Source organism: Canis lupus, chromosome 25 (genome assembly GCF_011100685.1).
Source record: "Canis lupus familiaris isolate Mischka breed German Shepherd chromosome 25, alternate assembly UU_Cfam_GSD_1.0, whole genome shotgun sequence".
NCBI classification, from domain to species: Eukaryota; Metazoa; Chordata; class Mammalia; order Carnivora; family Canidae; genus Canis; species Canis lupus.
In genome coordinates, this window is record NC_049246.1 from 11,533,387 (window position 1) to 11,560,633 (window position 27,247).

General features: G+C 32.9%; 1 protein-coding gene across 7 annotated transcripts in view; it reads right to left on the reverse strand.

Annotated features, from left to right (window-relative positions):
- PAN3 (poly(A) specific ribonuclease subunit PAN3) overlaps window positions 1-27,247 on the reverse strand; it is a 134,925-nt gene that overhangs the window by 58,721 nt on the left and 48,957 nt on the right. For all 7 annotated transcript variants that reach the window (XR_005378426.1, XM_038573387.1, XM_038573389.1 and 4 more), the window contains one exon: window positions 14,956-15,103. Coding sequence is in view for 6 of the 7 variants with exons in the window: in XM_038573387.1 (XP_038429315.1) it covers window positions 14,956-15,103 (148 nt within the window). In the remaining variant the exon portion in view is untranslated. The remainder of the gene's footprint in view (window positions 1-14,955; window positions 15,104-27,247) is intronic.

A 27,247-nucleotide genomic window follows, 5' to 3' on the forward strand; every position in this document is an offset into this window, starting at 1 on the left:
GAAAGTAGTCTTTAAATAGTAATCTTCAATTGTTTTAATTCTAAAATTAGTCATTTAGCATCTAAACATGGTTCCTGCCACAAGGGAGTTTATATTCCAATGAGCATAAAGAGAACTACTTATCCTAATTTAAACAATAACAAAACTTCAAATTATAATAAGTTCTGACATGGAAATAAACAGGAGAGGATGGAAAATAATGGTGGGAAATGTCCTTTATATTAGTCAAAGACCTTTCTTTGTGACATTTTAGCTGACACCTAAGAGAAGGAAAGAATAAGTCACAGGAAGAACAGGTGAAGCAACATATGCAAAGAGCATGAGTTAAAAAGAAGCTTAACATATCTGAGGAAGGTCAGCATAGCTGAAACTGAATATACAATGGAGAGAAGAGAGGGGAAGGGTTAGATTAGGGAAGTATATAGCACACAAATCATCTAAGCCCTAGTTAGGAGCTTAGATTTTATTCTACTAACAATTAGAAAGTCATGACCTCATTTATATTTAAGATTACTTTTAAGTGGGAAATGAACTGCAGGGATAGACCAATTAGGCTATTTAAGAGGTGATCATGGCCTGGTCTAGGACCTGGGCAGTGTATATCAGAGATATCATATGCAAATTAAAATTCGACTGGATTATTCATCAATTTGCATGGAGTGAAGGGAAGAGAGCAAAGAGGAATCTTAAGTTTCTTAATGAAGCATCCTTCAGAGGATAATGACAGGTTTACCCAACTTCATAAAAGCCCTGATAAGAAAAAGCTTTAACTCTGCAAATGGAATGCAGAGTAAGAATTACTAAATTCTGAAATGAACTGAAATACCAAGGGAAGTAAGGACTATCCTTCTAAAATAATTAAGAGGTTTTCAAACGGTTTAGCTAAAGAGGGAAATGAAGCTAGGGAAATGAATTAAACAGTTTAAGATCCTTGCTACCTATAACTTTTTTTTGTAATATTATAAAAAGCATACATTCAGATGCACATTAACAACAGTTCCATAATAATATCAAAATTCCAAAAAATGAAAAATTTTAGGACAATATATTAATATTTTCTTTTAATTATAAACATATGTAACTGCAAGTATCAGAGAAAGGAAAAAGTCCTACTCTACCCCACTGTAAAAAGATTAGGGATGCCTGGGTGTCTCTGTGGTTGAGCATCTGCATTTGGCTCAGGTCATGATCCCAGAGTCCTGGGACTGAATCCCACATCAGGGAACCTGCTTCTTCCTTTGCCTGTGTCTCTGCCTCTCTCTGTCTCTCAAGAATGACAGAGAAATCTTAAATAAAAAAATAATTTAAAAAAAGGACTAGTTCTTCTCCACTGTCCTTAACCTCTTAAAGCACTGGTTCTTAACCAGGAATGGACATAAATATTACCAGAGAAGCTGTATAAAAACAGACATGGGGGGATCCCTGGGTGGCGCAGCGGTTTAGCGCCTGCCTTTGGCCCAGGGCGCGATCCTGGAGACCCGGGATCGAATCCCACATCGGGCTCCCGGTGCATGGAGCCTGCTTCTCCCTCTGCCTGTGTCTCTGCCTCTCTCTCTCTCTCTCTCTCTGTATGACTATCATAAATAAATAAAAATTAAAAAAAAAATTGTTTAAAAACAGACATGGGTACATGGGTGAGCACCTGGAATGGCAGATTTAAGATGGTCTTGGTCTCTTACTTTTTACAAATACCCTGGGAAATAATGATACACATCCTCAGTTAATCTTTAAAAGATTAACACTGATCCAAGCTAATTTTCACACAATTTTAATTAGTAGCTTTCTCTAGTATTAATTGCTCAAACCATGAGGTAAATCCATTACAATCATAAATATTTCATGAACATAAGCAATAGTACTTTGTCTTACAAAGCATGTAAGTATATTAGTCATAAAAGTCAAAATATTAAAATAGCAAAACAAAAGGATTACTTTACACAATTATGTTTAAAATAAACCTTCCCCCTTTTGAGGGGCAGGGAGAGGGAGGAGGTATCATGTTTTCTACTGACTGAAGTTAGAATATAGTAAAAACTTTATAATAAAACCAAGCCTCAACATCTATGCTTAAGTTTTTCCAAGCAATTCCCCCACGGGGTACTAGTTATGTCCTGTAAATACAGGTACATACAAAAATATCTCCAAAAGTTAAGTATAAGAACCAAAACTCCTAAATGTCAATTTCTCAAAATTTAAAAAATTGGAAATGAATTATTTATTTTACCAAGTTTTATTGCAAAAAAATGTAAATAAGTTACTCTTTATTAGATAAAACTTTTAAATTACAAATATTTTTTTATACAAATACAGATGGAGAGCTTAAGAGCTCTCTCATCAGAGATTTAGGTAAATAAAAGCTATAAATCTGATTTTTGCCAGTGAAATGACGAGAACCTACTTTACTTCTACCCTGATTTTACAACACCCTAAATTGCTCTCAACCTTCTGCAAGGAATAGATAAAATGTCCAATACACAAATTTGCAACATAAAAAATGCACATAAGTTCACACAATGTATTATTCCAACAAAAGAAAGAAGTCACAACTCCAAGAATAAGACAGTCAGAATTTCCAAAATAGTAGGAAACCATGCAATTGGGCAAATCACAAAAATCCCTGCTTCTCTACAGAAGAGACTAAAATGTATAACCAATTTTTAAATAATACCGTGTGAAATAATAAATGAAAATGGAATATAAGCATTTAACACACAAAAAAACCCACTACAGAACTGTAAATCAGACAAGCAAAGAAAACTATCCTGTTCACAGTGTCTTATTCAAATTGTTTTAAGATTTCACCATTAATAATTTAGGTATATAAGATTAAGAGAATTTCTCCCATTGTTTTTATGTCAGAATTACTAAAAGTAACCACCCACCAAAGTTACAGTCTACAATTCTTCAAATTACACCAATAAATCTGCCTTTATTTGAAATTGCTGTTTTTAAATTTTCATATTGTAGTTTAACAATCTGCATTCTGGGTATCTGTTAACCTACTCATATAGGAAAAAACGTATGTAAGAAAACAGTATTCTATTGTAAATTCAGTTAAAAGTTTTGGATGGAGTCTAACCTAAGCAGTCATTCTGCAAAAATGATAGGGAGCATATTTAATAGAGGCATGATTTCACCTTAGATCTTACATTATAAATCATTTTCCTAAAAGATTACAGCTTTCACTCTACATGATAAAAGGGAGTATTTTGAACAGTTTTTATTCATGCCAGAACCCGAATTAATAAAAAATAAATACCTTACCTAAAAACTTACTCATTCTTAATACATCAAAGATCTAAATTTGTTGGGGTGCTTGAGTGGCTCAGTTGGTTAAGCATCTGCCTTGGGTTCAGGCCATGATCCCAAGGTCGTGGGATCAAGTCTCATATCAGGCTCCCTGCTCAGCAGGGAGTCTGCTTCCTCTCCATCTGCCCTTGCTCTGCTTTCTCTCTCAAAGGATCTAAATTTGTGGATATATTTTTATGCCTACGGAAATTAAATTCTCAATGAAGTATGTATGTCATAGATTTTTTTAACTGAAGGTAGCAGAGCTTCACATCCTACCCGCACTACATTCCATATAGATGGAAACAGAATCAAATCATCAGCTACCATTGAAATGCTTTTTTAAAGATGTGATATAACAATTTTCTATTCTACTTTTGAACTAAAAATTATTTGAATAGGACCATGAAGATTTCACAAGTATTCTTTTTCATTCTTTCAAGAAGTATATAAAGAACCAACAATAGTTTTACTTTTAGGAAAATATAAAGAAAAAGTACAAAATGTTTACGGAATCATGGTTAGTATTTCAGTTATAAAAATTATATTTGGAAAATAGATAAATAAATAAATATTTAAAAATTATATTTTTTGAGCCCGGGTGGCTCAGTGGTTGAGTGTCTGCCTCTGGCTAAGGGCGTGGTCCTGGAGTCCCAGAATCAAGTCTCACATCAGGCTCCCCTCGAGGAGCCTGCTTCTCCCTCTGCCTGTGTCTTTGCCTCTGTCTCTGTCTCTCATGAATAAATAAAATCTTTAAAATAAAATAAAAATTATATTTGATTACAAGTACAAATATTTTTCTCTTCATTATATTACACAATAAAAAAAGTTTTAACACCTTCCAAAAGTTGTCTTCTTTCTTTCTTTAAATGTAAATAATATTTAATAGAAGCCATGTGGATTTGGCCAAAATAAATATAACTCAGTTTCCATCTCTGATTTTCTTCTCAATTTCTAGAAAGTTTTAGTCACTATTTATATAATCATTATTTCATTTTGGCTGGTTATCTACCGTGATAAAAAAAAGTATCTGGATTTACTTGGATATTAGAAATACTCATGGCATTTGAAAGATTTATTAAGTACCCTACAGCTTCTTCAAAAAGTTTAATTAATCTCATTTACCAAAGTCAAGCAAACGCTGTGAGTTTGTATTATGAATTTAACCTGAGTTTTAACAACCACATACTCTGATATAATATTTGATGAAGACCATAGCCTGCACATCTGTTTTGCTTCCTATGTCTACAAATAGTGGTCTTCCTTTTGGCCTAACTTCAGCCTTATCTCTATCAACAGCCTTATTTACATGAGTTTTCCTTAATTAATTTGACAAATAGTAGCAGAATATTAACTACATGTAAACTGCACAGCCTAAACCCCTAAAAATGTTAATAACATTTTTAAAAAACACTGTATGGGTTTGAATTATGGTTTCTTTTTTTTTTTAAAGATTTTATTTATTTATGCTTGAGAGACAGAGAGAGAGAGGCAGAGACACAGGCAGAGGGAGAAGCAGGCTCCGCTCCATGCAGGGAGCCTGACATGGGACTCAATCCTAGGTCTCCAGGATCCCACCCTGGGCTGAAGGCGGCACTAAACCGCTGAGCCACCAGGGCTGCCCTGAATTATGATTTCAAGAACTATATTCTCTGGCCTGTACAGCAGCTTCATTTGATCACCATAATATTTGAATAAACGTAACAGTGACCTGCCTGTCCCCAAATTTGGACTAATGATCTGAAAAATGGTAAGCTCTTCCCTAGCCTCTACTATGATGGCAATCTTTTAAATCATAACATTTATATTACTTAAATGAATGGTTAAAACAAAATGGGAGGAGGACAAGTATTTTGTAACAAAACCAACTCCTCTAGATCAAAAGAACCATCTTTTTTGCTTCTCAAGTGATAGTGAATATTGATGAGTAAGTGGTGTTCTTCATCATAGTGACAAATTATGTTTGCACTATTTATAGACAAGAAACTTATTCCAAGACAAGAGTGTCTGATTATAAAAAATTATAGATATTCACAAAAATAAAGATTAATATTAGTTAATGTTACTTTGGGTTTCTTTTTTTTTTTTTTTAAGATTTTATTTATTTATTCATGAGAGACACAGAGAGAGTGAGAGGCAGAGACACAGGCAGAGGGAGAAGCAGGCTCCATGCAGGGAGCCCGACGCGGGACCGATCCCAGGTCTCCAGGATCACACCCTGGACTGAAGGCAGCGCTAAACCACTGGGCCACGCAGGCTGCCTCTTTGGAGTTTCTTTCTAATGAATAAAAGCTAATACCAATTTTAAAACAAAAATTGAAGTTTGACTTCAAGAAAGTTCTGTGACAGAATCAATAAATACCTCTTATTTCTCTAACATTACAATTTAGTTGACCTCTACATAAAAACTTTAAAGCATACATATTAAAATGTAACATGTAAACGAAAGTAAACAAAGGTATTTGATTATGGTTCAAGACCCATGGAGTTTAAAATTTTAAAAAGCCATGATTCTTAGGCTGCTCATTTTTCAAGTTCTAGAACAGGCATTACTTTTTTAAATGTATTACAATAATTAACTTACACTACTTTTGTCCCATTACCATTACTACGATGGAAGAAATCCCCATTGCCCAGGGGTTTTTTGAATTGTGTTTATGATCTTGAATACGCTTCAGTAACTCCTGTAACAATTCAGTGGATATATATCTGATCATTTCAGTTATCCAGAACATACTCAGAAACTAGAAAAAGCAAAACTAGTCTCAAAGAGTAATTAAAAGACCATGTGCCTTATTCACAAGCAAAATTCAAGTCCTTAATCAAAGTCTTTTTCTTATTTGAAAAAAAAAAAAAGTGTTAAAAATATGTTTGTGTTCTCAGCCCTTAGCAGATTAGAAGAAGGAAAAGAAAGAGATTGTAAGAAAAAAGAACACAGCATAGAGCACTAAGAGCAGTGGGGTCTCAAAACAGCTTCCTAGGAAAAGCAACTGCATCAACAACACCTGGAAACAAATTAGAAAAGTAAATTCTCCAGCTCATCCAAACCTACAAAATCAGAAACTCTGAGGATGGGACCCAGCAAGACTGGGTTCTAACAAGCACTCCAGGTGATTGTGATGGACTTTCAAATTTAAGAACCACTGTCCTAAAGGTAGGAATACTAACAGAACAACACAATCATCAATAAAAAGCAGTTAAGAACTCAGTAAAATGGTTCAAATAAACTTGTCTGAGTATTTCCATTCAGAGGCACTTTAACAAATTCAGAGAACAAGAGAAAAAGGCCTTACCTTCAAGGAGTTCTAACCTAACACACTGGGGTGAGAGACAATGGAAAGGATGAAAAATCTAAGTAATTACATAACTTGAAACAAACTGCTCTACAGACTCTGATACCTAAAATCCAACGGGGCACCTAAGTGGATCAGTTGGTTAGGCATCCAATTCTTAATTTCAGTTCAGGTCGTGATCTCAGGGTTGTGAGATCAGGCCCGCATCAGGCTCCAAGCTGAGTGTGGAAGCTTGCTTAAGATTCTTTCTGTCTTTCTCTATCTCCCTCTGTCCCTCCCCCCAACCTGCATGCACTCAATGCTCTCACAAAAAAAAAAAAAAAAAAAAATCAAGTACCCTGGAAACCTTCATTTCCTGTGATCCTAAATAAATCAATTATTGTAGCTTCTTTGTCAATTTCTTTAGATACCAAAGATGCAAATAAGATAGTGCCCCAAAACATATATATACATGATATAACTAGGATCAACTTTAAAATTTTGGATCCAAAGACTAGCAAATGTAACCTAAATGCTTAAAAAAAAAAAAAATCAAAGTTCATATTTTGGTGGACAGTCATCACTAGCCACCAGACAATTTCCATACCAACATCCCACTAATGTTCCTCCTCTTCCAGTTCCCTGAAGTGATGCCCAGAAATCACCTGATCTAGGTCCCTAACCGATTACATGGAAAAGAGCATCTCAGGCAATCTGAATATCTGCCCTGGACTATTACAAAAGCAAGAAATAAATACTTGTCACGTGAAGAAGCTCTTACAGTTTGGATCTATTTGTTTCAACAGGTTAGCCTACCACCACATCATAAACAGTGGTCAATAACCTTGCAATCCATAGTAACTACAGCCTAGAGGGCTGTTTGGGGACAGTAATTATACTAACATCCTACTGATCTGTTTTCTTTAAGGTACAAAACCCCCGAAAGGGACTATTAATTATTTGTTACTACTTACACAAAAATCCATCTAAAGTCTGGAAATCCCAACTAAAATTCCGGAAGATATTTATGAAATCATAAGAAAAATATCTCATTTCCAATAATATTAATGTATAAGAGATTCATGACTAAGGAATCAGAACTAAACATTATCACCATAAACATGCAGTCCACATCTGACTGTTTGCTTTAGGCTCTACAAGTCTATGTATACTGGGGGTTTTAAAACAGATACATCTCAAAAAAAAAAAAAAAAAAAAAAAAAAAAACAGATACATCTCCAATTCCTCTCCTTTTCTAAGGCCTTTCCCATGTGCTCTACTCAGACTGCACCTCTGAAAGGCAAAAAAGAATAAGAAAAATAGGTGGCTTTCATATATGAATTTAACTAATCAAGCTGAGAAGAATCAGGGAAAATTCAAAACACAAAAGAGGCTGCCACCATTCACATCATTCCTACAGAATTAGAGGACCACTCCTAACTAAACATGTACCACATGGCATAGTAATTTTATTCACACAATCACTCTCTCCTTCACTGAGTACATACAATAGGCACCACTGAGCCAAAAAATTAAAGAAGAAATGATTCTGACCTCCCAACCTATTTGACTTAAGGCTGGGGAGAGGGGGGCTGACTCCCAACTTTCTATATCCAGCTAGGAATCAGGAATATTCTTGGTCATTTAATACATGCTCTCTCCGCCTCAGTTCATCCAGAACCACTACAACACACTGATTTACTCCAGATGCTAATCTTATGCTGCTGAAACAAAACTCCCTTCCATCTCCACCTATGATAGACTTGGTAGGATTTTCCATTTACACAATGTCAAGGAAATCCAATGCCTTTTAAAGCCTCTTTTAAAGTCTCTTTTAAGTCTAGTCCTTGTGTTCCTATTCCCTCTCTCTCTCATCACTGAGTTCATTTCTGCCTCTTTTTAGTGCATCTATCTCTTACAGATCCACATGTCAGAGAATAGAATTTTACATTAGAAAGACTTTTAAAATCATCAAATATTATCTTCTTCTGGAAATGAAGGGCTAAAATGCAGGGATCAAAGGGTTTGCCAAAAGCCACAGAGCTATCTTATTATAACTAGCACCATGTCTAAAGGTAATCAAGCATGATCCAATGAAAACAGTCAAAGAGCAGCAGATGTTGCTGTAGTTGTAGATCACTGAACTTACAATGGAAGGGAACCCCTACCCACTCCCATCCAGCCCCTACCCCCAGGTAAGGGACAAGTTAGCCAACACATGAGATTTAAAAAGGAAGTCCATAATAGGAACTCTAAAACCTAACAGGATGTATTAACCAGGGATTCCCCAACCAGTAGAATAGTATCTACTGGTAGCTATTAAGCCTTACCTGACAGGTCTCCAAGCCAGCTGCAGCAGCCACATCCCCCTCTGCGCCATTAACGTCTCGCCTCAGTTTCCTGAAATTCCCAACTGGGAAGGGAATACAGGCTCACAGGCACTACCAACCCAGTTATGACTCTACAGTTCTAATGTTAGTAATCTTCCCTGGGATAGCACCATCAGTATCAACATACATGCATACAAAGAGCAGTCTCCATCTAGGACGAGCTTAACATTACAGGGCAATGAAAAGGTCCTCTTCACAAAAACCTCAGAGACCCCCTGATCTTAACTACAAATTTTTATTTCATTTTTTTAATGTAGAAAATAATCCCCAATTAGAAAATCTGGAAAGGTTTGAGTGATTCTGCAGAATATACCTGAAAAACAAAGTAGTTACAAAAAATGGAAACATGCAATTTAAAAATAATACTTACAAATATTTTCACTGGTTTTAAGAATGTTTTAGCACCTCAAGACACAAAGTGATTCTAGTTCTGATACAGCAAAATCTTTAAAAGGCACATTTCTGTTCTTATATGACTATTTACATCTATATTCTCTTGAACATTTGCAGTTTTTAGAAGTTTAAAAGATGTTCATGAAATCATTAAAATTCACTGTATTTAAGAGATATTGACCAATTAAAACATTTTTTCCCCAGACAAAAATGAAGCTTAGTTAAATGAGTAAACACTCATTAGGCACCACCTATATGCCTAAGTTTGTGCTAGATAAGAAATTGACATGGTTCTTCCTAGGGGATTGATAATTCACTTAGGAAATCTAGATTGATATTTTTAGACAAAGAAGACTATTTTAATGCTACCTCTACTGCTAGTAAGAGTAAAAATAATTCAGAGAAATTAGTTCAGACTGAAATATCAAAATAAATTCATGGTAGAATTTGATGAACCCACAGAATTTATTTTCCTTATTTCCAATTCATGTTAAATGATTTAGGAAAATCTATGTAGAGTAATATCCTATAAAACATGGTGATGTTTAAGAATTACATAAATATTTTTTATAATTTTTTCAGTAATTATACCACTAAGCAAAACACAAAATTGTCTAAAATGATAGAATAGAAAGTTTTTATTTCTGCCTTTAGTGACTAATGTAGAACCTAAGATACACATAAAATTTTAAATATGAACTTAGATATTCAGCATTGGCAAGACCACAGCTTTAACTTATTATCAGCTTCCTGTTTTACAGGTACATACATTCCTTAGCTGGTTATACAGCTAGTGGTTTAGACATATCTGTGCATTTGATTTTATCCACAGGAATGTTCCAGCCATAATGATTTAGAGGAGTTCATGATTTCTGACATACACAATTTGTTAATTTTAACAACATATTCCAGTTTGCCCTGTCTCTTGTTTTTCAGTCATACAACTAAATCAGTTATATGGACACACACATACATACAACTTGTCCAAAAAAGAAAAAAAATACCCGAAAAGGCTATCATATGGAAAAGATTTTGATTTACTCCATTCAATGCAGAGAAAGAATTAGGAACAGTGGATAAAACACTGACAAGACAGAGTTTAGTTCAGCAGAAGATATAATTTTCTTTTTTATTCAAACTTAAAATGTACGCTGAGTTACCCTTGCTTAGCTAATGAATTCCTTATTACTAAGAAGCAGCTAGATGATAATCTGTTAGGAATGTCACCTCTAAAATGGCACAAGACTCAATTAGGTCAACCTCAAAAAGTTCTGCCCAGATCAATAACCAGTATCAGATTATTCCATAAACTAACTACTAGGTAAATGAAATGAATTAAACCTCTATTTCTTCGTCTATGATATGAAATGGCACAGAACGAATCAATCACAGAACTTCATTATTTTTTAGCAGAGAAATTTAAAACTAAAAAAAAAAAAAACTCCTTACTCAAACTTCTCAACATTACAAAAGTAAATAACTATTTTTAAGTACGACCATTTGATATATATATACATAAAATTATATATATGAATTTAAATATTTTAATATTTTAGAATAAGAATGATGAAAAAAATATTTCCCCTTTTTCTTTCCTGTCCTCCTTTTTCCCCCCACACTGTGCCTAAGCTAAAAAATAAATAATATTAGCTAATTTTACCCATCAATTTGGCACTGTCAAGAATATATAAAAAATGATTATTTTAAAAAACTGGATCTAAAGCTTTGTTTTCTTTAAATTTTTCTAGACTACTACAATAAAATTTATAACAAATGGAATTACTTAATAATGGTTAAGCATAGTATAATTAAAGGCTTCCCCCCAAATCAATTAGCTGAGACTCGCCATAATAATTTATATTAAAATACAGCTAATGGTCCAAAAATCTGTACCATCCTCATCTTAAAGAAATGAATAGGTGAAAATACTGAGTCATTTATGGCTCCCTTTTTTCTTTATAAATTGATGATGGCATTTTCAAATTCAAGAACTCTCTGCCTCTCCCAAGTGTCCAAACACAAGCAAGCAGAACAAAACTGTGCATTAAACTACCAGATATACCTGTAAATGCCCTCAAAATGTATGTTCCTATGGCTAACTCTCTGAAAATCACTTTCAAACAGACTATGGTTAATACTGAGGAAATTAAACTTAAAGCAGAACAGGACTTAGTTTACTAAGCCTACGATCAACTCAAAATACTCTTAGGAAAAATTGATTTAAAAGCCACTCAACAATTAGTTCTCATGACAAAATTAGTTCTCATGGCACAAAAAAATTACGGTATAACCTATCATTTCACACTTATTGTAGTCATATTTTCATTTCTAAAGTTCTATTCAAAACCTTCACCTAAAGCAAGAGCTACTAGAAAGAGAAACCTTTATCTGTTACTTTGAAAACATTCTTACTAAAACACATTCTGGAAATAAATTTTGCTAAGTGTGTGTTAAGCCAGTGGTTCCTAACTTTCAAAGTCTGTGAATTTCCAAGAGGGCAATACGTTTTGTGACAAGAGAAAACTGCATGTTTACAAGTAAAGATATGCATGTAACTATAGGGGTTCTCAAAGACAGTAAAGTCTAAGTTGAGTACCATACCCTAAACATTCCTGTAACTATTCATAGCAGATTACTTAGAGTGTAGTTAGCTACTGTTCTTAGGTTAAATGTCCATAAAACAACTAAGCCTATAAATCCTTGATGTCCTCAGGTAGAAGAAAATGGCGATGTGTACAATTCAATGGAAACTTAACATGTGCTGCATGTTTTTAATAACTTAAATACCTTTTAAACCTAATTACCTAGGAATAAATTCAAATAACTTTTGTATAAAGTTTTACATCTTATATTAAGGCTTTTTAAAAATGCAAATCAGGTTTTAAAAGTGATAAAAACAATTTAAAGAAGAAACTCACTCAGGATCTACTGTTGTTTCAGGCATGCTTTTAATTCTTTGTAATTTGAGGAAATTCAAAATCTAATTACTTAATTTTGCTCAAGTATTTTCACATTTTTGGTCAAAAGATGTATTTAAATATGTGTTTTTTTCATATATAACGAAAATGGCATTACTCTAGTTTGCATCTGAGTGCCAAAATATTTAAGGTTTCATGTTTTCTTAAAAAAACGGTATTTGACATATTTTCAAGGGCAATAATTTCCAAAATAGAAATAAAAGAGAAAAATAAAACTTCATAAACTAATCAATAGGTTGTATCTACAGTAGACAAGAAACATTAAAGATAAATTAAATCACCACTAAGATAGGTAAACAAACTCTACCACCTTTTTGACTCTACAACTTTAAAGTGAAAATACCAAAAACCTTTCCCAGGCCTTGAAAAAAAAAAATAGCATTTGTGGGTAAGAAGTGATAAAAGACACTGAAGGAAGACAATTTTTTTCTCTTTGTTCATCTCCAGAAAGTGTTAAGCCATTAACTAAAAGAAGGAAATATGAATAATAAATGCAAAACCATTCATCATTCCAGTATTTGTGGAAAATACTTTAGCTTATTAGTTGATTTCCATTTGAATGAAGAACAATTTTTAAAAATAGATATTCAGAAATACATTTAATGTGATATACTGATCTATTTCCAATGGTTCCAGACAGTAATTACTTCCATTAATAGGAAATAAAATGACCATTTTATCATTAGAACTATATAGGAGAGTGGTTTCTCAGCTAACTTAATGTTTTATATTAACTGATTTCATCCTAAATTCATGTAGTTGATAACCGAGACCAACGAAACATCTACCTACCCACCTACTTAAGAGCTTAAAGTAACAAAGTAACAAAAAGTAACAATTTTTAACTAAATGTATTCAAGATCTAAAATTTCCTTTGCATTTTTAACTCAATATTTTAGAAGTTTATTTTTTTTAATGGCAAGCTTGAACTAATTTGATCAAAGATGTAAGCAAAAATTTAATTTTGAAACAAGGGAAGATGTGTTGTTAGGCCAAAATAAACTGGTACTTAATTAAGAGAGCCAAAGTTTTTAATTGGTATATGGATATCATGCTTGTGGATGCTTTATAAACACTGCTCAGAAGTTTGGACAATCTCTAAGAAATTTTAGATGTATTGCTGACATGTAGATTATGCTCATGTAAACAATGTGAACACACCTCAATGGGACAAAAATCATAGTAGCAAATTACTTACAAGTAAAACTTTTAGGCTACCAGGGATATTCAATTCTGACACTGCTCTCTAGGGAAGAAGGGAAAATATTTAAAAATTTAACTGAATCTGAAAAGAGCCAGAGTAGAAGAAAAGGTAAGTAGACAGAAGAGGGGGGTAGGGATTCAAAGGGAAGGGGAGCTGAGTGTAAGGAAAAGAGCAAGAAAGAAAAAGATGGCAGAAGAAGGCATTGATAAAATCCTTGGCAACACAAGGTTATTCCGCCTCTAAGTACACTTGATACTTTATATGTTAAACCAGATGCTCTGTTCCATACAGTTATCAGTACTACTCTTATTCTTTATCTCAAAAAGATCCTTGATTTCGATATTAGCATCAAAACTGATGACTCCTACTAACTGGATTAAGCCCTGGAGGCACTACTAGTTCCAGACTGATCTTGGCAGACCAATTTTGGCTTCAATTAGTATATACATAATTCATCTTATTTGTTTTTTTGAAACATCCAAGATTAAGGGATGATTATCCAATACAGGTTCTGAAATATAATCTGTGTGAGTAGTTCGAACAATTTATATAGACAAGAAAACCTACTCTGAACTTATTATAAATTCAACACAATTCTCTACATCTTAATTTTCTAATTAAGGTACACAATAGGGATGAGTGATGCTATTTTAGAAATTGTTCATATTTTCATATTAAAATAAATGTTTATATATGGAGTAGAATACAAAATTTGTATGAATTTTTAAGATAAAAGAGAAGACTTCAAAGAAAATAGGATTCTGGAAGGGTCACCCGGGGTATAAGTGCATTTGTCCAAATTCTTCTGCCATTATGGGTGAACTTGGAAAAAAAAATGATCGAAAAGTACTATTTTCTCCACCTTGATGATCTCTAAATACATTTCTTTCCTACTATTGTTTATAATAATTTAGTCAACTTAAAATTACTTCTATAGATTTATAATCAAACACCTGGAAGGCAATATATCTCAACAACTTGTATTTAGAACGACACAATTATTTTTTTAGAAATTTACTATAAAAAGAAGACTCTGAAATATATATATACACACATACATGTTTATCTCAATAGTCTATTTCTGATTTTTTTACAGAAGCTTTTGAAGGAAACAGCATTATTATTGACTTTAAAAAGTAGAGAAATAGTAAAGTCCAAGTAGATATTTTTTCTAATAAACCATTTTCTAATTTAAATTTATTTTTGTGCTTTTAAACATGCTTATGTATAATTTTTGTTCATATTTAAATTTTGTTTTAAAATTTTCAACTACACATTCAATCTATGGTACCAAAACCAAGAACATAAGACTCATAATGTGTCCAAATGTGTATCATTCAAATATACAATTTCAGTTCTAATAAACTAATAGCAAATAGTCCTTACAGATTTGATATCTGGAACTCACTGGAAATAGTTACTCAACTTACCTGGTGCTAACCCAGCAGCAGCAGGACTTCCCATGGATGGGTGAGAGAAAACTTGAGAGAAGGCAGACATATTTGACTGGGACACGTTACTCAGCCTGGAGGTTGATCCTCCTTTAGGAATAAACTCGCTTGCAGTAGGATTTGGTGTCTATTTAAAAATCAAATATAGTAAGTTAACACACTGTAAGTCTAAAAAAGACACTGAATCTATTAGGCACTATTGCACAGTGATTTGAGTAAAATATTTTATTGAAAGGATGTACAGCATTTTTTAGTTTGCATATTTTGGAGTGGTATAATGAGATCTCTTGAGGGAAATTTTTTAATCAAATTGTGAGGATTTTAATCATTTCATTTGCAGCATATAACCCCAGAAACATGTAAAATTTGCCTTTGACGGTCCTATATGCATCATTATCAAACTCTCCTAATACTTTGAGAACTGGGAGGTTGAGACTACCTCAAAACTGAGCAACAAGTTTCAAGTTTAATATCTTTAAACCACTTCTATCAGAATAAAGGTCAAAAAAGCCTTCATTCCAAAATTAATCACTTCCTTTTTTAAAATACTTAAGACGTTTCCCCAATAATATTGTGCCATGTATTTAAGTAACAGAGTAAAGACAAGAAAAACATTTAAAAACCAGGAAAAGGTGGGAGGAATCAAGTTATTAAAAAAAAAAAAAAAAAACTAACAGAGGCTCCAATGCTTTCAATGCCCACAAGTATCACACTTAACTTCTGTTATATTTAAAGTCTTTTACTATGAGATTATATGGAAAAAATTTTCTTCACGGTTGAATTATGACAACATTTTATATATTCAAGTGCCATAGTACTTTAGGCTGTAAGAACTACTGGAACATTATAATACTGGATAACAAATTCAAAATGGCCTGTATTTTGTCCACCTGGAATAAATAAATACCCTAAATTTTTCTGAAATGGTGACCATTTTAAATTCTAAATGACTAAGCATAATAAAGATTCAGTCACTCTTCCCAGTAATGGTAACATCTGAATTTAATTTTCAAATGGTCAGCCAATGAGATAATTCAGTATGGCTCACACTTCAGGCCACATTTTATGCATACATATAATAAACTAAGTTTAAAACACACTGAATCATGATGCAGAGCATTTAATCACTTGATCATTTGAATGTAAAAATCCATTTCCACCATAGAGAAAATAAGAAGATGGAATTCCTGTACAACTCGAGAATAACTTCCCTAATTCAATATGATACTGCATACTGCCAAATTAGAGTTCAAATTATTAGATTTGTAAGATTACAAATCAATAGACTGACCTAAATTTAAACTTTACAACAAATGATAGCTTACTGGTTACATGCCAGCTAACATTAAATACAAAGTAATAAAATGTAGAAGAAATGTTAATCTGGGTTTAATTGGAAAAATACTAAAGAATAAACCTCTTTAACTGCCTCATCTAAGAAATGATATTTGGGGCGGGGATTCAGGCCTGATCCAAAATATATTTTCCAAAGAGAAAGAAAGATCCTCTTCCATCACTTTTCTGTGTGTGTGTGTGTGTATGTTCCAAAACCCTTCCAAATTCTGAAGTTTTCAAAAACAGTGGAGTGCTCTATAAAAGTATGGTCAGACATTCCTTAATTTCTGGGGTAGAAAAATAAATCCATGCATTTTACTAATACAGTAATTCCTAGTTCTAAGGGAACAAATGGCTACTAACAGGATCACTTCAGAGCTAAAACAATGTGTTTCAGTTAATCATAAATCTATTTTAGAAGGTAAGAGTCAAGATAAAAGCAATCAGTATACTGTAAGAGCCAAGAAACCTAGGAGATATGGGGACTTCAGGATTACAAGATTACTAAGAGACAACAAAGAAAATTATATGTGTATACAAAAATTTCAGTAGCATATTCCTGAGAAATAGGTATTACTCATTTTCCTTGTCAGTTATATTTACTGTGAATAATAAACTGATGTCAAAGCTGAGCTTCTCTAAATTAAATCTATTTTAAATTCATTTGAAAGCCTTTTAAAGGATCCTATAAAAAAATAAATAAATAAAAATAAAAATAAAATAAAAATAAAATAAAATAAAATAAAATAAAATAAAATAAAGGATCCTATAAAGGAGAAAAAGGAGGGGAAAGTCTATTCCACCATTCCCAAACTAACCATATATAAAATGTCATAATAAATTATAAAGAGCCTCCAAATTTACTAGAAATTGAAATTAATGTAACTGAAAACTTACACTCTAAACTGCAACCTTTACAGATTCAACAACCACAGATGCAAAGAAACTTAGCCAATAGTGAATTTTAATCAAAAAGTTAAAAAAAGGGGATCCCTGGATGGCTCAGCGGTTTAGTACCTGCCTTTGGCCCAGGGTGTGATCCTGGAGTCCCGGAATCAAGTCCCACATCAGGCTCTCTGCATGGAGCCTGCTTCTCCCCCTGCCTGCGTCTCTGCTCCTCTCTTTCTCTGTATCTCTCATGAATAAATAAATTAATTTTTTAAAAAGTGAAAAAAAAAAAAAAGCTTAAAATCCTCCCTCCTTTCTCTTTCCTGGTTTAAGATGGCAAAGCATTTCTCTAAGTGGATAGTTTGGGAGTTTGTTTTATTCAATTCTGAGTATTTGAGATTAAAGAAAAATAGATGGGTTTAAATGGCAGGGAAAAAAAATTACACAGGATTAGGTGCAATGCAAAAAAACCAAAATTTAGGAATAAGAGTAGAGTTATTAACAGGTAATAAAAATTCTTGCATTATCTACGCAGATTAGAGAACTATCAGAAATATTTAAAATAATAATACAAATTATAATAATGAGAATACTTTTATGATGAAATTAGCTAATAACTACAATTAAAAGATATTCTTAAAATGACTTTTTAATTTAAAATATAAATATGGGCTTTATATAGTAACAAAACAGTATAGGCAAACACCTGTAACATGTTAACAAGAACAATTTTTTGAATAAGGCAAAACTGGTTAACTAAAACGAGTATCACATTAAAATGAAATATATGTTCATCAGAAAGTATACAATTTCTTTTAGCTTTAGGAGGTGAAGATTACATCTAGAAAGAAGACTCAAGGATTTGGAATGTATAAATTTTCTAACTTTAACACCCCTAAAGAAAATGGAATAAAAGTTTTATTAACCCTGCCCTAAAAAAAAAAAAAAAAAAAAAAAAAAAAAACCCTGCCCTATGATTTACATAAACCTTATCTAACTACCTAATAATGTTCCTATAGTATTACATTTGTTATTTCATCTACAGGTAATTATATTTATATTCATCATTTCTATTTCTATTCTAGTTTTTTTTTCTAGTTTATATTTTAAATCCTAATTTTCAGCATTCCTTTAACCGCTCTAATGTACATTTGAAAATAAATCAATGTTTATTCACGTAATAGACATTCACTTTGAGAGAATCTAGAATTTCGGGTTCTCATACACTTAAATTTACACTGCAACTTGCATGCCAAAAACAATCAAGTGTTTTTTATAAATTGACACCATCCCCCAAAAGTTAGCTATGATCCCTACCTGTACTCTCTAAACAGAAATAGACTAAATCAAGAGTCCTAACATTTAGCTTTAAAAGCCCTGTTGTAATTATTACTATACTTAAAATAATAATATATCAATGTAGATATCCCACCCAATCAAAATGATAGAGTATTTCCCATCTGGTAGGGTTTTTTGTTTTTGTTTTTTACAAATGAAGTAATTTTCTGATGAGGTTGGTAACTCAGATTTAACACAATTTTATGCTTTTCTACTATTACATGATTCCATGGAAACTGTTATTTTTTAAAATAAAATTCAGTATTTAATACTTGGCTGGACTCCACTACAAAGAGACACTTATATTAGACCACAATAAATGAATCTCATAAATTAAGGGACTAATTAATAGTGTAACCAAATAAAAAGTACAACCATTAAATTATGTTTTTTAAATTAGCCCCCGTGGCTCAGCGGTTTAGTGCCGCCTTCGGCCTAGGGACTGATCCTGGAGACCCGGGATCAAGTCCCGCACTGGGCTCCCTGCGTGGAAGCTCTGCCTGTGTCTCTGCCTCTCTCTCTGTGTCTCTCATGAATAAATAAATAAAATCTTTAAAAGAGGAAAATGGGAAATTTATATTAAATTATAAAAGAACACCAAATCTTATATAATAGTTCACTACAAATATGTCAAAAAGGTTTGTAAGAAAAACAACGTTGTTTTAAGGTAACATATGATTGAGAAACCACTAATGTTCCTGAGAATTGTTCAGGTTTTTTAAAAATCACATAATAAATCAATAAAATCCATTGAATACCTTGTGGTACAGATCCTTATAATGAGCTCAACTTGCTTTACTTGTCCTAATATCTTAAGTTGCTATTGGTAATCCCTCTACTCTCTGTATGAAACATGACCTGCTTTTTCTTAACAGTTTTATTTAGGTACAATTGACATATAAATAAACCACACTTACTTAAAATGTAAACTTTGATAACTCTGGTCATAGGTAGACAAGGAAACCATTACCCAAATCAAGATAATGAATATATCCATTATGCCAAAAAGTTGCCACAAGCTTCTTTTAAATCCCTCCCTCCTATTCCTCTCTACTCCCCTACTTTGGTCTTAAGGCGACCACAGATAAGCTTTCTGTCATTATAGATTAATCTGCATTTTCTAGAATTTAATATGAATGAATCTAACATACATATGTATGTGCTGGTTTTTTGCCTAGCTTTTTTCACTTGACAACATTAAGATTCATCCATGTCATTGCCTCTCATCAGTATTTCATTCCTTTTTTACTGATTAATTTTCAATAATATCAATATACCACAACTTACTTTTTCATCTGATGGACAAATGTTGTTTCCAGTTTTTGGCTATTAAAAACAAAGCTGCAAAGAACATTCATGTACAAGTCTTTGTGTGGATATGTTTCATTACTCTTGGAAAAATAGTGAATGGCTTGAATACATGGCATATGATTATATAACCTTTTAAAAAAATTGGTAAGCTGTTTTACAAAGTGCCTGTACTATTTGAAATGGTACATATTGAATATGTGCACCAGCACTCTGTGGAGAGATCAAGTTGTTCTATGTACTCAGGGACATGTAGTTTTTGGTCGGACTTTTATATTTTAGAGATTGTAATAGGTCTGTAGTATCTCAATGTGGTTTTATTTTGCATCTCCCAAATGATTTATTTGCCATTCTGTGTCTTCTATCATGAAATGTTCGTATTTTTTTTTAACCATTTTGATTGGATTTGTTTTTTATTGCAGAATTTTGACAGTTTCGCAAAGAAGTCCGTTGTCAGATATGTGATATACATATATTTTTTCTGCGTCTAGGATTTCTTCTCACTGTCTTAACAGTATCTTTCAAAGAACTAAGTTTTTAAATTGATGAAGTGAAGTTTATAAAATGTTTAAGGGTCATGTATTTGGTGTTGCATCTAAAAAATACTTGCCTAACCAAAGGTCACAGATAGTTTGTTTTCTTCTGTTAAGTTTTGTGGTTTCATGTTTTACATGCAGGTCTAAGATCCACCTTGAGTTAATTTATTTTTAAAGTGTGAGGTATGGGTCTAATTTTTTGGCATATATTTGATTATTCCAGCACTGTTTGCTAAACAGATCATTCTTCCTGAACTTAATGGCCTTTGCTACTTTGTTGAAAATCAACTACTTATTTGAGATTACACTAATCTGTAGATCAATTTCGTAAGAATCAACATCTTAATAATGAGTCTTCAGATCCATGAACATGATGTATGTCTCCATTTATGTAGGTCCTCTTTAATTCCTCTCAGGAAGGTTTCAAAGTTTTTAATGTACAGGTCCTCAGACCTTTGTCAGACTGATCCCTATTTTATATTTGATATTATCATAAATTACATAATTTAAAAAACTTCAATGTATTATTGTTTGTTGCTAGTACACATGTACCAGTTTCCTGGTAACAAACTACCACAAATTTGATGGCTTAGTACAACGGAAATGTATGCTGTTCCACTTTTTGGATGCCAGAAGTCCAAAAATCAAGTTGTCGGTGCTTCCCTCTAGATGCACTGGAGCAGAATCCATTCTACACTTCTCTCCTAGCTTTTGATAACTGCCAGCATTCTTTTTTGACATTCCTTGGCTTGGATCACATCACTTGTTTCTGTCTCTGTCCTCACATCACCTTCTCCTGTGTGTAATCTCCCTTTGCCTCATCAGGACACTTGCCATTGTTCAGGGCCCACTTAAATTTATCTCCAAATCCTTTAGACTCTTTTTCTAAGTAAGGTAGAATTTACAACTTCCAGGAATTAGGACATGAACTCATCTTTTGGGGGGCCAAATTTGGGCTGCATTCGTTTTTCTTTCTCTAGTTTCTTAAGGTAGAAGCTGAAGTCACTGACCCAAAGAATGCTTCTTCTTTTCTACTATAGACTTTTAGAGCTATAAATCTCCCTCATTATTGTTTTAGCAGCATCACACAACTTTTGACATACCTTCATTTTCATTCAGTCCAGTACACTTTCTACTTTCCCTATTTCTTCTTTGACCCACGTGTAATTTAGAAGTGTGTTATTTGGTTTCCAAATACTTGAAGATTCTCCAAAAATCTTTGCTATTGATTTCTAATTTAATTTCATCATAGTCTGAGAACATATATATCTGATCTGAATCCTTTTTTAAATGTACTGAAACTTGTTCCATCACCCAGAATTGGTCTTAGTCAATGTTTTATGTGACTTAAAAAGAATATATATTTAGTTGTTTGGGAGCACAGTGTTCCATAAATGTCAAATTGATAAGAGTTGTTCAAATCTCCCTTATTCTCACTGATTTTGTCTCTTTCTTCTAAATATGGACAGGGGTATTAAAATCCTATCACTGTCTACTTCTCCTTGCAATTATATTATTCTTTGTCTCATATATTTTAACCCTGTTATTAGGTACATAAATATTTAAGAATGGTACGTTCATGCTTGTAATGAGCTATCCCTTTATCTTTATCAAATATAACTCTCTTTGTTCCTGATAATATTCTCTGCTCTGAAACCTACTTTGTTTGACATGAATATAGCTATCATGGGTATATTGTATATACAGTGTATATCAGTGTACTATCTATACAGCTGACCCCTGAATAACATGGGTTTGAATTGTGCAGGTCCACTTACACACAGATTTTCTGATACGGTACAGTACCTGTAAATGTATTTTCTCTTATATTATTTTTTTCTAGCTTACTTTATTGTATGAATATAGTATATAACACATATAACATGCAAAATGTGTGTTAATCAAATGTTTATGTTATCAGTATAGTTTTCAGTCAACAACAGACTACTAGTCATTATGTTTTGGGGTAGTCACAAGTTATACAAAGATTTTCAAATGCGTGGGGGGGGTCATCACCCCAACCTCTACATTGTTCAATGGCCAACTATATTATTATACTATATATATACATTATAATACGTGTGTGTGTGTGTGTGTGTGTGTATACTGTTTGTCTACTTCTTGCAATTATATTGGTCTTTGTCTCATATATTTTAACCCTGTTATTAGGTACATAATTAAGAATGGTACATCCATGCTCTTAATGAGCTATCCCTTTATCCCTTTATATACACATACACATACATTACATATAGACTGATAATATGCAGTAGTATATTACTATTACTACAACTACTATAATTATACTAACTACATATTATAGTATTCACATTATTGTGTGTGGTATATGATATTAGTAATATACACACACGTCTTTTCTGACTAGTGCATGTTAAAACTTTAAACCTATTTTAGTTTTCATGTTCAAAGTGGGTTTTTTGTCAGTTTCATTTGGTTGGATCTTGTTTTTTTTTCAAATCCAACTTGAAAATCTCTGCCTTCTTATTGGGACATTTAAGCTATTTACATTTAAAGTCATTATTAATATGGTTAGATGCAAATCTATCATCTTGCTACTTTTCTATTTGTTCTCTTTGTTCTTTGTTCCCTTTTTCCTTTTTCTGCCGCCTTCTGGGATTAACTGATTTTTAAATTTTCTCTTTATTTCTTCTCTCAGCTTACTTAGCTATAACTCTCTGTTGTGTTATTATAGTGGCTGCCTTAGGTTTTATAATACATATATTTAAATTATCACCAACTATCTTAGTCTGCTAGGGTCTTAACAAAATACCATATACTGAGCAGCTTAAACAACAGAAATTTATTTTCTCACAGTTCTAGAAGATGAGAGCCTAAGATCAAGGTGCCAGCAGAAGTGGTTTTGCCTGGGGCCTCTCTCCCTGGCTTGCAGACCAATCATCTTGCTATGCCCTCAAGGCAACAGGCCTTTTCTCTGTGCCTGTGCACTGCTGGTATTTCTTTGTCTTCTAAGGACAGTAATCATATTGGATTAGAGCCCCATCCTTATGATCACATTCAACCTTAATTTTTCTTTAATAATATAGTCACATTAAGGATTAGGGCATAAGCAATGAATTTAGGGGGAAACACAACTTAGTCCCTAACATCAACTATCATCTAGTCTTAAACTATTTCATATATACTATAGCAAGTTTACAATATTATACTCCCACTTCTCCTCTCCTAGACTCTGTGCTCTACTCATCACATACTTTAAATCTATTACACTATGAACCTTATAAGAAGTTACTATTTTTGCTATAAACAAGTATTTTTCAAAGAGACTTAAATAAGGGGAAAGTTTCTTATATTTACTCATGTAGTAACTGTTGTCAGTGTTCTTCATCTCTTTGATAGATCCTGATTTCCATATGCTTTTTGTTTTCCTTCTACTTGAAATACTTCTTTTAGTATTTATTGAAGTACACATCTGCTGGTGGTGAATCCTTCAACTCTTGTATGTCTGAAAAAAGTGTTTATTTTTCTTTTTTAAAAAAACTACTTCAAAATAATTTAGGACTCACAAGTAGTCTTTGCATGTCTACTAATTTTTGATTAGATGCCAAGTGTTGCTACTTTTATCTTGTTGGGTCTGGGCATTTTTCAGCATTCCTATAAAAATTCCTGACCTTTGTTTTCCATCACGAACTGCTTAAAAAGTGGTCTCTGATCCTTCAGGTCTTGCTTTTAAACTTCATTAGAAAGGGTCAAGGCATCATTTATTATAGACAATAATTTGGTCCCACTACAAGACTTTCCATTACCTTACTAGTGCTTCATAAATCATGATTTTTTTTTCCATGTTGTCTGGTGAGAAGGAACTATACTTGGTCTTGTATGAACTCTGAGAGTTATTCCCTGTTATCCCTTCAAGAATTTTTTCTTCCAGCTCATGTAGCCTCCTCACTCATACCTTCTGATCAGTACTCAGCTGAAGATTCAAAGGGAACTTTGCAAGTGTCTGCAGTTCCTTCTGTTTATGAACTCTCTTCTCATCAGTACTTTTCCTTGAGACCAAAACCTTCTGTGAACTTCCAGTTTGGTCTCCCCAATTAGAGATCACTAGGCTCCACCTGAGTTCTGACTCCATGTGCCAGGCCTGGAAACTCCCTCCAAACAGTAAACTAGGCTCACCTTTGTTTCCTGTCTATCAGGGATGGTTGTCCTTCACTGTCTGATATCTAACGTCTTAAAAGTTTTGTAACTATTTCTGGAGAGAAGTCCAACATTCATTTTTCCACTTTGGCCATAAAACAAATCTAGTAGTGATATTTTCAAAACATAAGGTATTCCTAATTTGATCAGTTAATAAAATTTAGCCAATTCCTCATTTTGGTTAGGCCAGACACTAATAAAGAGGTGCTTTGCAACTATCATTTCAAACAATTTGTGAGCAAATCTATCACCTCCCTATTAAGTTGCTTTTCTTCAAGTTTCATTGTGCTTTCTATATCATCTCTTTTCTAAACAGATAAATTATGTTACAACTAACTATCCTTTTGATAACATAGAAATCTTTGAAGCATCAAATCAGGACATCTATTCTACATCCTAAATATTTCCCAAATTCAACTATTTCTACCTATGTCACCGTCAGTGCCCTAGTCTTCACCACCATCATCTCTACTCAGTGTTACTGTAACATCATCCCAATGGACCTACTAGACTCCAATTTTGCTCAACACCAATCTACCTTCTACTTTTCAACCAGGATTAAAGAGAGTAAGAGAGAAAAGCAGGAAAAAAAAGGAAGAGAAGGAAAAAAAGGAACAGAAAGTGGGAAGAAAGGAAGAGAAGGGGAAGTTTTGTTTAATAACTTTACTGATGAAATCCAATTAGATTGAACAGATCAAGTCTCCACCTGACTGAATTAATTTTAAAAAACAGGATATGAAATGTTATTAATCTTAGCCTTATCTACTTTTTTCTAAAACCTACTCCAATCTACCATCATCACTACTATTCTTTCTTCTTTAGAGTTAACAGAAAAGCCCAGTTAGGACTAATTTAAAAGATTTATGTCCAAGGGGTGTGTGTCTGTCAGTCTGTCTCCTTGCCTGCCTGCCTTCTGGCAAGGGCAAAGACCAGTGAATTATTTAGGTAGGTAAAAGAGGGGATACTGATAATGAGAAAGAAAGGCAGGAATTGGCAAGTATTTTGCCTTGATAAAATGATCTACAAAGGCATAAAAAGATGAGACCCAAGGACATAAAGAACAGCCCTACTCAGAGCTATTTTTATCAGTCTTCAGTGTTCATAAGTAATATAGAATAAAGAGGAACAGGGTGAGATGGAAAGGAGAAGTCAAAGGGCTAACAGACCCTCCAAGTTCACATTTCTACAAGATTTTTTTTTAATTTAATGGGTTGTTATTTCCCCTTATTTCAAACATATCCAAATATGGTCAATTTAAAATTTATTATCAAAATATACTCCACTTCTGGGTTATTCAGAAACTGACCTGTTTAAACCTTTTAAGTTAAAATTTCACCTTTTAAGTTAAAAGTTAACATCTAAAATACTACAACTACTACTACTACTACCACTACTACTACTACTACTACTACTACTACTACTGTGAAATTAGTCTAGTATCTTAATTTAAAATTTTTCTAAAGCAATTTGGGCCCTCTGATAAATATCCCAAGAGGAAATATGATTTCTAAATAAAACAGAGTGAAATTGGTGAAGATCGTTGAAGAAAGTTGATTACTAATGCTTCCAAGAGATGCACTTCAGTATTGTTTTAAACTGAAGTTCTCCTGTTTATAATTTGAATATCTTTAAAGTAGTATCAGTACATCAGAACCTACAAGTGAAAATCAATTAGTAATAAGCTTCATATTATGATAGTTAAACAGAAAAATCTTCGTAAGCTCAGTAAAATTATATGTAACAGCTTAAAACAAAACAAAACAAAAATAAAAAAAAAATACTCATCAGTCCATCCTTTACAAAGTGTGTCAGAAATAAACACTATTCCTGAGAACGGCTTGATAATATGTATCAAAATGAAAAATAAGCATAGCCTAGTACTTCCACACCTAGGAATTAGAGCTAAGGAGAAAATCATATATGTAGAAAAAAATTAAATTTTGCACATAGCTTTTCAATTTATGATTTTTTTTTAAAATGGAAGTAACTAAAATACCTCTCAGTAGGGATTTAAGTCATGTGGATTTTGGTACCCATAATAGCAAGTAGCCATTAAAAATCATGTGAATTGATATATTTTTATTTACCATGGGAGTAAAAATAAAATAAAATTTGGGCTACAATAAAGCAATTATATCAAATACCTATTTCTATAAAATGATTTATTCTTATGCCTAAGAGAAAAGGAAGGACGGGAAAGAGGGAAAATGTGTGTTGCATACGTGCCCATGTATATAAAAGGATGTTAACTAAAGATGCTCACTAAAATGCTATAAGAGATGTTATCTTCGAGTGGTGAGGAAACTGGTGACATTTTTGCTTCCTTCTTTGTACTTCTCTATTGTATCTGGATTTTTTTCCATAAGTATATATAATTTTTACAAAAAAGTTGTAAGAAAGTTTAAGATTTGCCAATCATAAAGCCACTTACACAGTTTCCTTTTCTTTGCATATCACCATCACTGAACAGCAGGTGTACACAAGAATTCATGTAAAATATGCAATATTTAAATTGAGACTAATAGAATCAATGTATATAAAGAAGCAAAAATCTGTTATGGAAGACAGAAGACATTTTCAAACAAAAATAGGTGAACTACTCCTCTTCCACTTGAAAGTTATTTATAGGTCACAAGTCCCCCCAAAACAGTAATCATTAATGGTCACGGAGGCATTATCTCCTAGCTCAT